Raw genomic sequence first — 16,646 nt, forward strand, 5'->3', positions numbered from 1 at the left:
GAAAGCCTAATGGCGTATTCCAATTAATTCAACAATGTCCACAGACAAGCCCAATTGGCTTGATTTATTCCTCGACTTGAAAGTAAAGCCATGCCGTCTTCTTTCAAAGACGAGGGCGCAAAAAGGAGGTGGCAAAACCTAGATAAACATTAAAAGGTGGAATTCAAAAACAAATTAACTCTTGATATTTTTCCCACAAAAGTTGTTTTGCTCACTACCAAGGGATTCATCATAAAGCACGCACAATCCTGCAAGAAAGTCAGTCGTGACCTCCTTTCTGTGACAATTAAAGAGAAAGTTCAGAATAACTGTATCGATGCCATTGAATCTCCAGTTGTACCCACAATGCACTGCTGGTGTGCTGCACCTAATAAAATATTTGGCGGTCTTATGAATAATTAATAAAGAAAGAAATCCCAAATAAAAAGAAAGCCAAATGGCCACAAAAGGCAAGGTATGCTTGATATTCCTTTGAATGAAGAAGTCATGCGCAAGAACAAATGCTGGATTGCGGTTTGTTTGGATGCAAGGCTGCATCCTGCCGAGACCTGTGAGCTACCGCTGCCGTTAGCGATAATGGGCGTGCTGGGGACGTGTTAAGTGGGGGTCTTCTCTATGGAGACCAACCATAGAGCAGATTATACAAAGGGATCCGGCTTTGGAAATACAATAGACCCCCCAAAAACAATGATGCCATTATAAAGATTTCCAAAGTACACATGACACTGTCCTTTTATGAAGAAAGGTTTTTACATGAAAATAAACAAATATGCAACATCAGTTTTATATAAAATCTATGCCAAAATGAATTGAAATCAGCACACAAATTACTAGTGATGGGATGATATTTCAAGCTGATCATGGCTTGGTTGAAACTGAAATGTTACCTCCCCATGTCAGATCCAAACTCTATTGTACATGTGACCCTATCCTTTGATAATATAAAAAATCATGACACTCAAGGCTGCACTCATTCATTAATTACCCTGTTTACCCATATAACAATTTATACTAATAAGTAGCATGCTAGAAGACCTAGAAATAGATCTGCACCTTTCAGGAAAGTAAATAGAAGGATTTTGCCATCTTTGCTCCGCGAACTCTGGATTTGCCCAATCAGGTGACAGTCACATAACTCTCACTTCACAATCAAACCACATTCACACTCATCTCTAGGAGTACATTTGTACCATTTTGCCTTGCTGAGATATATTCCACAGATGAAGTATAAAGATATGCTTTGTAACACCTTTCCAGTGAACCCTGTCTATGTAAACAAGTTGACGAACATATTCCCTACATCTAGGGAGAAGCTGGGATTCAAAAATATCCATGGCAACTTCTCCAAGAATAGACAAAGACCAAAAAAAAAAAAAAAAGGTCCCGTTCTTTGATAAGCACAACAAAGCTCACAGTGGAATCTGTGATTGGGGCAGACTGGAGACTAGAGGTGCGATTCCCCCTGACAAGGGTGACAGCGCCACAGTCTGCGCCGACTCCTGCTACCTGCGAGACTTCTCTCCCCTGGCCCTCTCCTTGTTTCCCAATTACCAAGCCTCGCTCTCCCCTCCTGTTGACAAACGCACGGCTCTGAGCGGGGCGCCGACACAGGTGTATCGCTAACAAGGCGGTGGCATTAAAAAAAGAAAAGGTAGAGGTAGGGCGCAGGGCGCCAAACACCACTAATCCACCTCCCACTGCAACACAATATCACAAAGAAGAGAACAGGAAGTGCCGGAGGAAGATAAAATGTCTATTAAAGGTGTGGTAAGAGAGATGCTTGAAGAAGGAATGAAAATAAGACGGCATTGCTGAGTAGAGAGTAAAAAAGCGGAGAGTGTGAGGCCGAAAGGAACCTCAGTGGCTAGCACCACAGGCCAAGACAGGATCGGGTCTTGTTAGCATACCACTGACAGCATGATGAGAAGGCGGCTGTCAAGACTCGGGGCCGGCCGAGGGGGTCTCGCAGATGAAACGCGCCAGGGCCTCCCAGTTGACTAGTTAGAGGGATCCTGATGCAGCACAATTATACTGGCATATGACAAGACTGCATGGGCGGCTGCCTCCCGGAGCCTGCGACATGGTTTTAAAACAGTGGTACTCCTTACCTCTGGTCACAAAACAGCAATAAGTCAACTGATGCATTGTTGTTAGATCATGATTTATTCCTTTGCTTTCCAACACAGGCAAGTGTGCGGCCATGTTCTGCTAGACTGACACAGCAGGTTCACTGGGGGCCCGAACACTCAGGGTCCGCTGGCAGCATGCATAATGGATTCTCTCTCTTCCTCTTTCCTTCTCTTTCTTTATCCCGTTGGCTGGCTAGAGAAACGGTAGCGGTAGGCTGACCACACCCTGGACACTGCCATATACCCTCTCTGAACATTTCAGAAATTGGCCATATGTCTGCATTTGCGTCTATGAAATTTTGCCAAAATTGCCTGTGTGTGTCTTCCTATAGTTGCTTGGAACTCCCAAAGCTCTAGAGAAAAAGACGGATGGTTTCCGGATTTGAGATGATGAAAGTCCTCTCTGAGGTGGAACCTTAATATCACTAGTCTTCATAGTAACTCTTTTGGCATATTAGTTTCGTAAACTCAAGGTCGCTCATGCTCCCATTCTGCAAAACAGTAAATCTTCTTATGAGATAGTAAAAAAAAAACAATTTTCCCAAGAGACTAATGATTTGCACATTCTAACCCCTCGTGTCAGTGAGCACACGGAATGAAGGCGGCAGCCCGGAGGAGTGAAATACTCTGTGGATAGGGTCATTCCGACAGCCTCCTCCGGAGCCAGAGGGTCCAAGGGGAGCCCCTCGGTTCCGGCACTGTCGGCGAGCGCACCGCAGATGCTCTAGGGGGGAATCGGAGCGAGATAGGGAGCGAATGACATCACTCGCCGCTTCTCCAACTGTCGTGAAAGTTTGGACCATCGTCCGCCCCCATGCGATAAGCGCCCACTCCCTTTTTCAGGCAAGAAGAGCCAGAAAGAAAATATGTGAAAGAGTCAAGGATCCAATAAGTGATAATTTAAAGCTAACCGACTTGACTGCGCATAAGCCCAGAGAAATACCCAAAAATGGCAAAACAGTGAGCGCTGAATCAGTTTTTTTTTTTTTTTTTACATTTTAGATAATTTTTTATCTAAAGTTTAATAAATGAGAAACAGGTCATCTACATAACTCTTTTATTATGATGTGCATTAAGTAGTTGATGCCCAGCCCTAGATAAGATCTACATAATACAGTCTATGATTCTGCATCTTCCACCTTGAGAAAGGGGGGGGGGGGGTATTTTTTTAACTGAAAAAAATTATTCCATCACACATCATGTTAATTGGAAACAAATACGATAAAACACATTTCTTGACATGCAATAGTTCCCAAAAGACCTATTTTAAATTATTGTATAAAAACAACATATATTAATATTTTTTAAGCAAGAAGAAAGCTGTCTGATGTGTAAATGAGAACGACAGCAGAAACTCACAGTGCTAAGCTTGCTTGAGGTAATGATGATGCGTCGCTCATGCAGCATGCTGGCGTAGAGGTGCAACATGTTGTTCACATCCACTGCTACAAAGTACTCAGTTAAATTTCTCTAGGAGGAGAAAAAAATTCTGTTTATTAAGACGCATTTGGACATCACGGCACACTTAAAAATGTAATTGCATTAGATAAATTTAGGCCTGGTTTCACAGACAGGGGCTTAGATGAAGGATTAGGCCTTAGTTCAATTAGAACATTTAAGTAGCTTTTATAAATGTGCATTGGGGAAAAAAACATTACTGGTGTTGATCTTGAGACAAAACAATGGCACTGACATATTTTAAAAACAGCTTAAACGTGAATTTTAGTCTGGGACTGGGCTTAAGCCTTGTCTGTGAAACCAGGTGTTTATTTAAATTGTTTTGCTTTGTTTCATGTTTTGTTTTGTTTTATTTTTTTGCTTCATGATTTGCTTCATGATTCGTTTGTCATTTAAAATGAAGTGCAATGACATTTATACTGTACATCAAGTATGGCTTTATTTTTGTAACTGGGTTAAACATACTCACACTTTCAGGTATGGTGGGGAGTCCATTAATGTCAGGAGCTATGAAGTATGAATGCTGCAGAAAACAGACAAGAAAAGATGAAGAAAAGGTCACCATTTTGCAACTATCCAGTATTTAGTGTTTATAGACATTTTAACTTACTGTCTGTTCCACAACCAATAAATAAACCGCGATTGGCCTGAACTGTCTAAGCTTGTTAACATCATACATACAGACAACAGATACGGATACATGAAGTCAACAAACGCCGATCCCCTGTGGACACTACCGGAGGAGGCTCCCCGCATCGGAGAGAATGTCTTTATTAAGGTACAAAAGCCAACTGCTCTGTTCTGACAGTATCAGAGGGGTCTGCCAGGCGTACGTTTGAACAGGCGAGCAAGTTTAATGTCTGGATCAAAGAGGCTCCGAAGCAAAGATCCCACGCTGCCTGCTAACTTTAGCACTTTTTGTTTGCATGTGTGGAGCGCTCCGCTCTTTCCCAATGCTGGGTCGCGATTCGTCGCGCGTAAAGAGTACCCATCTGTTGCTCAACACATAGGTTCAACTTTTGCTGCCTTCGCGTATGTTCCACGAACAAATGCAAGTGCAACTAGCATCCTCTAATACTCAAAAGATGTCAAATATTTATCTTGGACGCTGTGATCACATGACTTGAGCAATCAAACCAAGTGCTGTGCAATGTCAAAACAATTTATCTGGGCTCTATGTGCGTGTCCAGAGTACTTTTGCTATAATCGTACGAACGTAAACAGTTTGAAGATATCAATAAAGCAGAGTGACCAAGTTCTCTTCTTCATGTGCTGACATGTGTTTATATTCCCATACCGAGCAGCTGACTGCCCTCCATGTCGTGGACTACAGTTCCAGCTGGCGGTGGCCAACACTTTGCAGCCGTGTTTATAAAAATCACACATTATCAGAGCGCTTGTTATCACCGCGCTCTGCCTGCTGCTCCCTGTAGTGTGATCAGAATCCCAGACCCTGCACCCAACACCACTCCTCAGCACACGCACACACACACACACACGTCTGATTGAAACTTTACTCCCCACACAGTGCTGATTCAAACCTCTCCTATCACCAAGACCCTCTTTCCCAAATTCTAAAAGTTTTCATTCTGCTAATCATTTTAACTTCAGAGATGTTAAAGCAGAACATGATGGTGATTAGTGAACCCACCACCGACTGGAAGACGGTACGGGCAACTCCAAGAAACCCCTTCGGATGACCTGATGGGCTTTTAGATTGTAAACTTAGGTCAAATTCTTGATAACTGATCCTGAGTAATAGCAAGGTTAATATCTAGTGATGCCAACTTATTGTATTTAATATGGTGTGATAAATAAATGTTTTTTTGTTTTTTTTTTACCATATATGTATACACACACATTGAATATTTTCGCTCTGAGGTGTCTAAATAAAGCTTCAAAATACATATTTCTTATATACATACATATACAACATTCTAGGAATACAGTCGGAACATGATATTATAAAGTGTTACAGCTTGAAAAAATAAAACAGCATGATGTTTAAATACAATGCTGTTGAGCAGATTTTCAAGGGTGTGTGGTTTTTTTTTTATGTAGGCTAATGGGCAGAGCATCAATGAGATTTCTTGAGCATAACTGCCTTTTGCTAAAAAATAAATAAAAATGTTTGATATTTGAAAAGAGAATTCAGCAGCATGGAAGAGCATGAATCATTTAGCAAGTTTGATTGTTTTCCAGACAAGAAAAAAAAGAACTGACAACAAGACCCAGGATGGGTTTTTGCCATATTTTATAAAAAGAATAGAGATGGATTATTTGGCAAAATTGGAAAGCTGTCTCCCATGTGATTAGGCCAACGGGCTCCAAATTTCAGAACTGCCCCATTCTCTCTCTCTCTCTCTCTCTCTCTCTCTCTCTCTCTCTCTCTCTCTCTCTCTTTTCATCCCTTTCCCTTCAGCACACTCTCTCCCCACTCACCGACTGTCTGCTTCCTGGATCTTGCACTATTTGCCCATAGGCAAAATGTAAGTGGTTGCTCTTGCAAAAATGAAGGAAAGAATATAGATGGATTAGATGGAGAGATCAAACATATAGACATATATATAGACAGACAGAGACTGCAAAAAAACTGACGTAGACTGCAAAATATTGACATTGACATGGATGGATGGATGGATGGATGGATGGATGGATGGATGGATGGATGGATGGATGGATGGATGGATGGATGGATGGATGGATGGACATAGAGATTAGATAGATAGATAGATAGATAGATAGATAGATAGATAGATAGATAGATAGATAGATAGATAGATAGATAGATAGATAGATAGATAGATAGATAGATAATAGACTGGCAGCTGTTTAAGACGGTGTTAACCAATGGTTGCTGCTGGATTTGATGATTAGCAAAAGTGGTCATTAGGTTTAACGTTGTCCAGCCGTCTCTTATCAGAGCAAAAGGCCAGCGGTCCCACTTCTGCTTCTAAACAAACCGTTATTCCTCCCCAGTACCTACCACACTCAGATTTACTGACGTATTCGGCTTTGGCACAGGGTGGTTGTGCAGCGTTTCCAACATGTCGTTCAAGTCATCTTCCTGAGAAAAAAAAAAAAAAAAGAGGCTAATATGAAAAACAAACAAACAAGAAAAATTCACTAAATGAGGACAAAAGATGAAAAAACAACACAAACTGCAAAGAAATTCTATGATTTAAGTATTCCTACAGCGGTCTACGGAAGAGAAATATATCCGACTGACACACATTTAACGAGCGATCCTGAGGTTAAGAGACGGTAAGCTAGGCTGCGGCAGACGCTTATTATTCTGGGGATGATTTATGGCAAACATTGGCTGTTCGTAATTAACCAAAGGTCCTTGCTCAGAGCGGGCGGCTTTAAGAAGCCATTGGAGAAAAGCTTTGCCACAAAACAGGCCTCAGGATTACAACGCCGAGCTTTTACGAGCTTTTATGACAAGAGTGCAATTTACCCTCTCAAACTTGCTGTAGAATAGCGATGCTGCTGCTGTTAAAACAAAGTCTGACATCGAATAGTTAGGCACATATTTAGATATGCCCTTTCCTTGTAAGCAAGTTCCCAGATTAGCTATGTGGCCAGTGCTTGCAGCGTATATGGCCGTGTGTTTGTACATATGTGTGTGCGGGGGTGTGTGAGCTGCTGTCACGAGAGCCTGGATGCTCACACGCATGGTCAGTAACACAGCCTGAGGAAACACTTCATTTACCCTCGCCATAAACCTTCATCGCTCTTGTCCTTCCTCGTCAGTCAACGCTGCCTCACGCGGAACGGAACGCCAAAAGTCAATCCGATCATGCTTGCTTGCTCAAAGAATTCATTTACGCGTCCTAGAGTTTAGCTTTTGTTGGATAGTTTGTAAGTGAGAAAATGTCGAAAAAAGACTGCCAAACACGGTCAAAAAATCGGATTATTGTTAAAAATATATAATCATCATCAAAAAATAATGCAATTTGTAAAACAAAACAACAAATGCAAACGGTTCATAAATTCATTCGTGTATACATTTCTGCATTGAATTAAATGCAACAATTTACTTGAGGATAGTTTTAGTAATGAATTTGACTCATTTGTTGTGCTCACGTTTTATAAAGAAGAACCATTACGGAAACGGTTGCATTTAATGCACATTTTGGTGTAAACCATTTGTAAAACTGTTCTTATTTTAACTGTAGCATTGCAAAAACTGAGTAAATCTTTCATGAAAACATTCTTACATTAATTGCTTCATTTACTGCAAATTTCAGTGCAAATAATACATAAAAACGTTCTAAAATTGTCGCATTTAATGCAAATATCTGTCTAAATTGTACATACATTTTGTTTTTCATTTAGGCTGTATAAGTAAATCTTTCATGAAACCATTCTTCCATAAATTGCTGAATTTACTGCAAATAATTTGTAAAAACATGCTTATATAAATTGTCGGATCTAATGCTTTTTTGTCTAAATTGTACATAAAAACAATTTTCATTTAAAATGTATGTGTAATTCTTTCATGCTGCATTTATTGCAACTTTCTGTGGAAATAATTAGTAAAAGCGTTCTTATTTAAATTGTCACATTTAATGCTTTTTTTGTGTAAATTGTACATAAAAACAATTTATTTAAAATGAATGAGTACATTTTCCATGAAACCATTCTTACAAAAATTGCGCCATTTAGTGCAAATTTCTGTGCAAAACGTTCGTAAAAACGGCCTTATAGAAATTGTCGTATTTAATGCATAAATAGTACATAAACTATTTTTCATATTAAATTGTCACACAAAATGAAAATTTGTGTACATACTTCCTAAAACTATTCTTGCCTAAATTGTCGCATTTAATGAAAATTTCTGCGCATTTTGTACGTAAAGTCATTTTAAAATAAATTGTTGCACTGATTTACATTCTGCATTATGTGTACTCTGTACTTATTTGTACAGGCACCTTTTTCCCCCAAAAGAAAACATTCTGAATTGCATCCATTCAATCTGTGAAGCTAAAGGTCTTTGAAAGTTGCACTAAATAAGAAAATTTGCTAAATGACTTAAATAAATAAAAGAAAGAAAGAATGTACTTTACATAATGAACAACATGGAGTTTGGAGAATGAGGGGAAACTATTTTCTTTGGGCTTTAAAGAAAGAAAAGAAGAAAAAAAGAAGCATACTTTTGTTAGTGCAATGGGTCGATGACACAGAGCATCTTACGGCTTAATTCTTGACCCCTGTGAGTCCCAGTGTACTTAGCTCATGATTTGTTTGTGTAGCGGAGGCTTGGTCTTCTTCACTTCTCTTTCAGCGGCTCCGTTACACATAACTGAATGATAAGAGACTGATAGAGAAACGCTGAGCACTTCAGTTACTCGCTGGCTCCACACAAACTCTGTTTTTTATTTGATGTTAGCTTAATATTTTCATCCCCTTTTCCTAATTCAAACTTTTCTTCGTCTCCTACTGCTGTGAAACTTTCAGAAAGGGAGAAGAAGAAAAAAACGATTTGGCACAGTGTATTTCCTGACAATTTGTTTTCCCGTATATCATAAGGACTGACTTCCTGTTCGATGCTCGGTCTGTTAAATGTCAACAACACAGCAAAGCAAAGCGCAACCAACCAACTGTGCCTGTTTCGCTGAGATGGATTATAGATGACGTTTTTCTTTCTCCTTTGTCTTTGCACACGAAAAAAACAAACAAAAAACACTCAAGTTTTGCTTTGCAGTGGCACTTTTGGTTCACAAGCTGGATGGCAGGAACGTGGATAATTTCGATGCTGTTTGTGACATTAACCGTTTGCTCAATAGGGGGTCCGGCTAGGCGCAATCAGACACATGAAAAAGTGGCCTCGCAGAGGAAACTTTTTTTTACAGTTACAAATGTTTACAGTTCAGCATTACTAAACTTTCAGATACTGTTTGATCTGTTTACATTCAGAAATTTTAACGTGAGACTGAAGATGTCTCTTTTCTTACATTATATATATATATATATATATATATATATATATATATATATATATATATATATATATATATATATATAATTACATTTAATGTGAGTTTTTTCTGTAAATATTTCATAGAACCATTCTTATGTATTCAAATTTTGCTAATGTTTTTGCCTTACCTTTTTGCTCAAGTCTTCCCTTACCTTATTTAATGTTTCGATAAGTTTTAAAAAGTTTTAAAAAGTTCAACAGCATTAAATGTGATAATGTGTAAATTTGTTCATTAAACTGTTCTCAAATTATCACATTTTATGTGAGTTTTATAAAGTAAATTTGTAAAAGAAAGTAAAGTTGATGACTTTGTGTTTTAAAGTAAGTCTGTAATTAAAAATATGCATTAAATGCAAATTCATATATCAACTTTTAATGAACAATTTTCCATAAATTATCAGATTTAATGCTAAAAAAAAAAAAATCCAGCGTATTGTTATAGTGTTGAAGTTGGAGATTTCCCTTAACTTACCTGGTGTTTTGATAAGTAGTCTGCAAAGGTATTTAGCAGCTTATAGTAAATCTCAAACCATGGGAGATAGCTGTCAAAAAAGAAGGAAAACATACATTACACAAATATTACAGAATACTATACAAGAAAAAGCTAAACATCACTGTAGCCCCATTCAAAGGGGCGTGTCTAATTTTCCCAAAACAAGCCGAAAATTCTTCCTCGAAAATTCTTCCTCGAAAATTCTTCCTCGCCTTCACTTTTAACCTGGCAGGCTTTACACCATGTCCACACCAGACGCGACAAAGCGACCGCTGCAAATCCATTTGTTCTTCGTGTCAGAAGCGCGAGGAGTACAAGTACGTCAGAATTAGAACGGGGAATCAGTTTATTGTCAGGGATTTGTCGCGTCGCATCCAGTGTAGACAGCATCACAGATTATAATGGGTTCTTAGAACAAAATATGCAAAAAGTGCTACTGGGGTATAAAGTCCGTATCTCGGTTCTCTTTGGATGCGGGATGTTCAACTAGCAAAAATCATAAGAGGCCAAGGCACTCAGCCTTTAATCATTTAGAAAAAATAAATTAAAAAACATTTATTTATTCATGACTATAAACATTTTAAAACACATATATCCGCACACCAATGCACCAATGGCTAAAACGCCTTCATCAGGGTGTGATAACATAACACACTCAAGAGTCCTTTAACTGCTAACATAGTCACATGACATAGCATACCTGATTAGGATTTTCTCGAGGGGAAATTTAAATCTTAAACAATATCGAGAGAAAATATTAATTCAAAACACATTTAAATCAAATTCCCAATAAACCAGCGATCTATAACATCAAAATACAATTAGTGCCGTCAAATCGATTAATCGCATCTACCATAAAACTCTTTGTTTATGTGTGTGTGTGTGTGTGTGTGTGTGTGTGTGTGTGTGTGTGTGTGTGTGTGTGTATATATACACACACACATATTTATATATATACACATATATTATGTAAACCAAAACTTTTATGTTAGATACGATTCATCGATTTGACAGCACTACTGATTATATAAAAAATCCACTAATAGCCACTATATATAAAAAACAATATATTATCAGACGCAATATATCGGAAAAAAATAAAGTGAACCTTATTATCACATTCTTGGTACTCGCTGACACTTGCATTTTAAACATCCTAGCCATGGAGCGGGCTAAATAAAAGTATTTGGTTTCTTCAACAAAAACATGACTGGACCACTGTAGCCTGTAATAAACCAGGGATGGGATGGTTTACAAGCATGCTGCGCCCAGATGCACAACCTGAACCTCATTGTCGTACATTAAGTCACTACATATGTCACTACTACCAGCAGGAGTAAAAAAATAAATAATAATAATAATTCACACCTTATCAATGTGTATTAACTAATCACACAATGACTAGCCAAGAGTATCTGCAACATTGTGTGTGTTGCAGCCTGACAGAATCTTGGCAAAGTTGACAGGCCTTTAAAGATGGAACGCGGCCAATGTGTTGTTTTGGCTTGAAGGTTGCAAGAACACACACACCATTTATTTTGTTATGCAATCTAGTGAAAAAATGCGGCCTGCTAGCAGGCTCTGACTTTTCCTTTCCCGGTATGTGGGCGTGATTACAACATGCATTTTCGACTCGGTCTGAAATCTCACACTTAACCGAGAGCGATTACATCAGCTATTCTTTTCCAACGCAGAGCTTTGACTTTTGTTTGTCGCTACTGCTTGATTGCTTTAATTGGCTACCATGTGGGTAAAGAAGAAGCTTGAATTAATGGATGACTGGGAATGCGGTACTTTTTGAAGAAGAAAAAGCAAAAAAGGTTTCATATCGTCTGATCTCAGCTGACCCACAGAGCAGTGTCTTGATTAGAGATTTTTTTTCCCTCTTTTTATCCTTCCATGGGTCAGTGAGCTCTCCAGCAGACTGGAATTAACAGACAACAAAAAACACAACTAAGTGTATCTAATGCAAATTTTCATATTGCCGAATGCGTAGAAAGGGGCCAGTGGCACGCCGTTCCCAGGGACGTGCGCTCAAGCGTGAGGGTTTCAAGTCTGGGTGACCATTAACCTAAAACAATCATCTCTTAACATGCCAATATTTTGACGTGCATGACGATGTTCTCAAACCAGGTCACACTATTCTAAATGAAATGCGTCTATGCAAATTGCAGACGGGCGAGAAAAATGATCCATGGCCTGGATTGCGGTGTGTTTAGGTTAGCATGACGCGTTGTTTGAAAGATCGTAATTGACCGACACCTTCCTCAAGCTGCATTGCACAACAAAGAAAAAATCATTATCTCTCTCTTGCTCACTCTTTGTTTAAAATGCGAGGCTCCTGGATGCTAATCCTTCATTTTTCACATGTGAAGGGGATTTAAGCGGGAGCCTCTCCTTGTCAGAAACGCACGGCAGGCCTTGGAGAGCACAAACACTCATTATACTCTTAAATGAGAGCATGTAAATCTTTTGTATTAAAGTCAAATAAATCACTGCTCTATAAGCAGCAGACTTGCGTTTATGAAGATATCCAGGGAGGAATACCTTTCACAAAATTCTGGATTCATTTTTTATTTTAAGTCATAAAGCAGAAGCACTCCATTTTGCTTTTGTTTTAACTTTTTTATTTATTTATTTTTAAATAGGCTGAGGGGAGCACGGCACCCCAGCCCAATCTCTTCACAGCTAGTAAGTAAAAATGTGTTTGTATTCGGCAAATCCTCTGATAGAGGAACATTCATCATGCTGAACTGTGCTGAGACGAGCCAATCTCAACGGCCCTTTTAGGTTCTCTAGCGCCGTGTGTACTTGGAGAGTAAACCAACTTATCTGTGGCTTACTGGCAATCCCTAACAAACTCGAGCTCCTTGCTTCCACAGCCAGAAGCATCAGATAAGCCTGAGCAAATGGTTTGATAGCTGGAAAAAGGAGAGACAGAAACTGACCACCAATGAATGAGAGAATGTGTAGGTCATGACACGGTTAGAAAAGATGAATTTGTATTTTCAAGAATTAAGTGTGAGCTACTTAAGTACTTCTACTGAGCTGAAACTTATATAAAACCCTGCAACTGCACTGTACAACATTATATGATTAATATAAATTATATTATTAATAAGTTAATAAGTTAAAAAAAAAATTTTTTACATTACTTTAGCTCATCAAAATAAGTTTAGAAGTTTTTAGAAGTTATACTAGATTCAACTATTTTTTTTAAAAAGTCAGTTTAATGCAATTTAAGTTGAAAAGTACTTAAAATTTAAGGCAGCAACTTTTTTTACAGTTTGCTTGACAAAGGTTTTTTTTTTTACTTTAAAAACTTTTAAACATTTTCAATTTTAAACATGTATATGTATATATATATATATGTATATTGTATAAAAACTTAATAAAATATTTTGTACTATTTCTAGGTAATCAAATCATTCATTTTTCAATTTAACTTCTGAAAACAAATTGCTTCCATTATTAATTAATAACAAAAAAAAAAAACATTTTTAATGATTTAGAACAATCTCACTAGTGGTCTCAGACTTCAGAATCCCACTATATATCAATCCAAACTCATATTATGCATTTATGAAGTTTTACACTGCATGCATGGTCTTTGGTTTGTCTTGTACGCCTGTACGATCTAATCGGCCCTTAAATCAACATGCGTCCTAAATCATCAGAGGTATTTAGGAGCTTTAAAATCAAGCTTGCACCTTGTATCCTTCCCAGGATGAGATATGATTACACCCTGACTTTTCCTGAGTTTTATGTTCAGCTAAGGAAAAGAAATATCCCTAAATGACCACTAACTGAAGAAAACTTCAGCCGTCTGAGGAAGACGCCAAGTCGGGTCCCAGCCATCAAATAAAACCGGCGAGAGAGAGCGAGAGAGAGGGTCTATTTCATCTGGGGTCTCGCAGATGTCCGAAGGCTATGTGCTCAGAGTGTCCGAGGGCCGATTGGGCAGAGAGGGTGGGGTAAAACGGAACGCTTGTGTTTTTGAAGTGGTTTGGCCCCAAGGAACCCTGGCCTATTTGGCCTGGGCTAAACCTGCAAAGCTACAAAGGGCTGTCCACATAAAACTGTCTCTCTCATTAGGCAACTTCCTTGTGTAAGCTTAGGTGACAATTTTATGGTCCCAGCACTTCAACAATCACAAGGACACAAACTGTTTTAATTACTTTTCTTTTTTTATTCTGGTGGAGAGTGTAAATGTGTGTGAATAAGAAAAAGTTTTACCTTACAAAAATCAAAAATTTTAAACAATTATTTATATATGTTTATATAAAAAGTTCAACACACACACACACACATATATACACAGTATATACATATATATATATATATATACACGTGTGTGTGTGTGTGTGTGTCTGTGTGTGTGTTATATTGTGCGTCAATACATATACATAGTTTCAAATGTTATATATAACACATTTGAAACTATCTAAATAAATGGGGGTAGAAAAACAAAACTTTCTTTAGGTATTCTGTTACGTTTCTCCAAGTTCCTTTCAAATAGAAGACAAACAAAAGAAGTCTAGGGTCTTAATGAAAAAAAAAATGGAAAAAAACTTTCAAATGCATTTCTTATTATGAATGAAGGAAGCCATGCAAACTACTCAGAATGCATAATGAATTTTATACATCATATGTCAAATGAATTAGCATGTAAAACTCAGTGAAAGGGACAGGGGAGACTCTTGCTAATTGGCAGCAGGGCTTTATGCATAATTATTGGTGAACCGTCTCCGGCATGCCTCTGTGCCTGAATAACGAGTGGAGAGAAAGAGAGAGAACACACACACACACACACACACACACACACACACACACACACACACACACAAAACAAAGGCCATCCTGGCTGGGACGGGAGGAGGAGAGATCTCGACAGCAGCTCATCATGACGATGATAAACCTGCGATTGTCCATCAATACCGTGTAGACGGAGAGGGAAAAAATGTGATATGTCCCAGTTGAGCTGCTCTGAATTACTAAATGACTTTGTATTATTAAATGCACTGGTTTAGCGTTTATGTAACGGCCTTCTATCTGCTGCTTTCCATTCTCAATGGAATGGTTCAGACTGAAAATATGAAAGCATATGAAATCATATTATGATCTAAAAAGTATTTTTATCCGTGTTTATTATTATTTCATAAAAGTGAAGTATTGTTGGTTTCAAATCCCTTTATTCCAGAATCTATAATTCATCTGGAATTGGTTTCCCTTAAACAGGAAAATGCACACATGGAATTTTTCAAGAAATGGCCTAATGAATCGATGGGCTACATCAAACTATAAATCCATAATATATCATTAATAATAAAAACGGACAGCAAATTATCAAAATTCAAATAACTAATTATGCACTTTAAAAGTTTAAAAAGTGCTTAGATAAACAAACGTTCCTTTCTGACATTAGTAATGATAATTTCTTACCTGAGCAAACAGATGCAGACCCTGCAGCCGGACGTCAGCCGACAGAAACCGAACCTCTGCTTGCTCTCAATGTCTGTGAGCACAAACGTGAAGTTCTGGCCCACCTGAGTCTGGGACACTCTTCAGTCCACCACAAAGAGAGGAAAAAACAAGTTAGACATTAATCTTTTAGCAAACTGTTCACTTGAATTATATTTGATGGAATGGTCCGAGTATTAACCAGCGACTGTAACTTTTAGCATTATCATAAAATATGTAAAATATCAGAAAAGCTATTAAAAAAAACCTCACATTAACAAAAACTTGCTGTAAACACTCTACATGCATTAACTAATTTCATATCCATTTGGCAGCAGAAAGCTAGCATCACATTTAAGGTTGTGAGAACTAAACAAATGGTGACAGTGTCGTTTATCTCCACTAGATGGCAGCAATAAAGCTTCAGCTGAAAGGAAGTGAACTTCTCACACAGCACATCAACTATACAACGGCACTTTCCATTTTTCATTTCCAAGAGCAAACAAGCCAACACACACACACACACACACACACACACACACACACACACACACACCTGTTTATTCAGGAGACGTGTCTAACATCATGCCAGTTAGGACAGACATGCAAACGCATTGTCTACTGGGGGGGGCGGAGATCTTAATTTCTATTAAGGCGTTTTATTTCTCCGGACCTCTAAGTGAAGGGTCTGACATTAGAGACCAGTACTACTGGAACCAAAGGAGGTGTGCGGCTCCTCCCTGTGAGTCATTTACGACAGCCTCTTAAACATGTGTGAATGAGTGTTGTATAAACAAACATCCTAATTTTTCCCAATTCACACATCGATTGATTTCTTAGCTGGAAGCATGAGGGACGTCCTACCTTTCTACGTCAAATGGGAAACAGAACTTAGGCACTGTCTGCAGGACCTCCTGAAAAAAAAAAGAAAAAAAAAAAGAGACATTATGGATCATTAAAATCATGTAAATTAATTTAAGGATAAGCCTTAATTATTGACATGACACAATATGATAAAGAGGATTATGTGACAAACAGAGATCTTGCCAGGGTGTTGCTATGAGGTTGCTAATGTGTTCAGAGTGTTTTAGTGCAATGCTAAAAGGTTGCATATTGCCAA

The 16,646-nt window shown here is 38.3% G+C and overlaps 1 protein-coding gene across 2 annotated transcripts in view; it reads right to left on the reverse strand.

Moving 5' to 3' along the window:
• The window catches only part of dennd1b (DENN/MADD domain containing 1B), a 92,976-nt gene that overhangs the window by 40,777 nt on the left and 35,553 nt on the right, over window positions 1–16,646 (reverse strand). The window contains exons 4-10 of one of the 2 annotated variants that reach the window (XM_079592903.1): window positions 16,391–16,440; window positions 15,509–15,628; window positions 10,046–10,115; window positions 6,574–6,654; window positions 6,030–6,089; window positions 4,057–4,110; window positions 3,489–3,599 (exon numbers count right to left, since the gene is read on the reverse strand). In XM_079592903.1, coding sequence (XP_079449029.1) covers window positions 3,489–3,599; window positions 4,057–4,110; window positions 6,030–6,089; window positions 6,574–6,654; window positions 10,046–10,115; window positions 15,509–15,628; window positions 16,391–16,440 — 546 coding nt within the window. The remainder of the gene's footprint in view (window positions 1–3,488; window positions 3,600–4,056; window positions 4,111–6,029; window positions 6,090–6,573; window positions 6,655–10,045; window positions 10,116–15,508; window positions 15,629–16,390; window positions 16,441–16,646) is intronic. The other variant, XM_079592904.1, reaches the window with a different exon arrangement.

The sequence above is a fragment of the Phoxinus phoxinus genome (genome assembly GCF_949152265.1).
Source record: "Phoxinus phoxinus genome assembly, chromosome: 20".
In the NCBI taxonomy this organism is placed as follows: domain Eukaryota; kingdom Metazoa; phylum Chordata; class Actinopteri; order Cypriniformes; family Leuciscidae; genus Phoxinus; species Phoxinus phoxinus.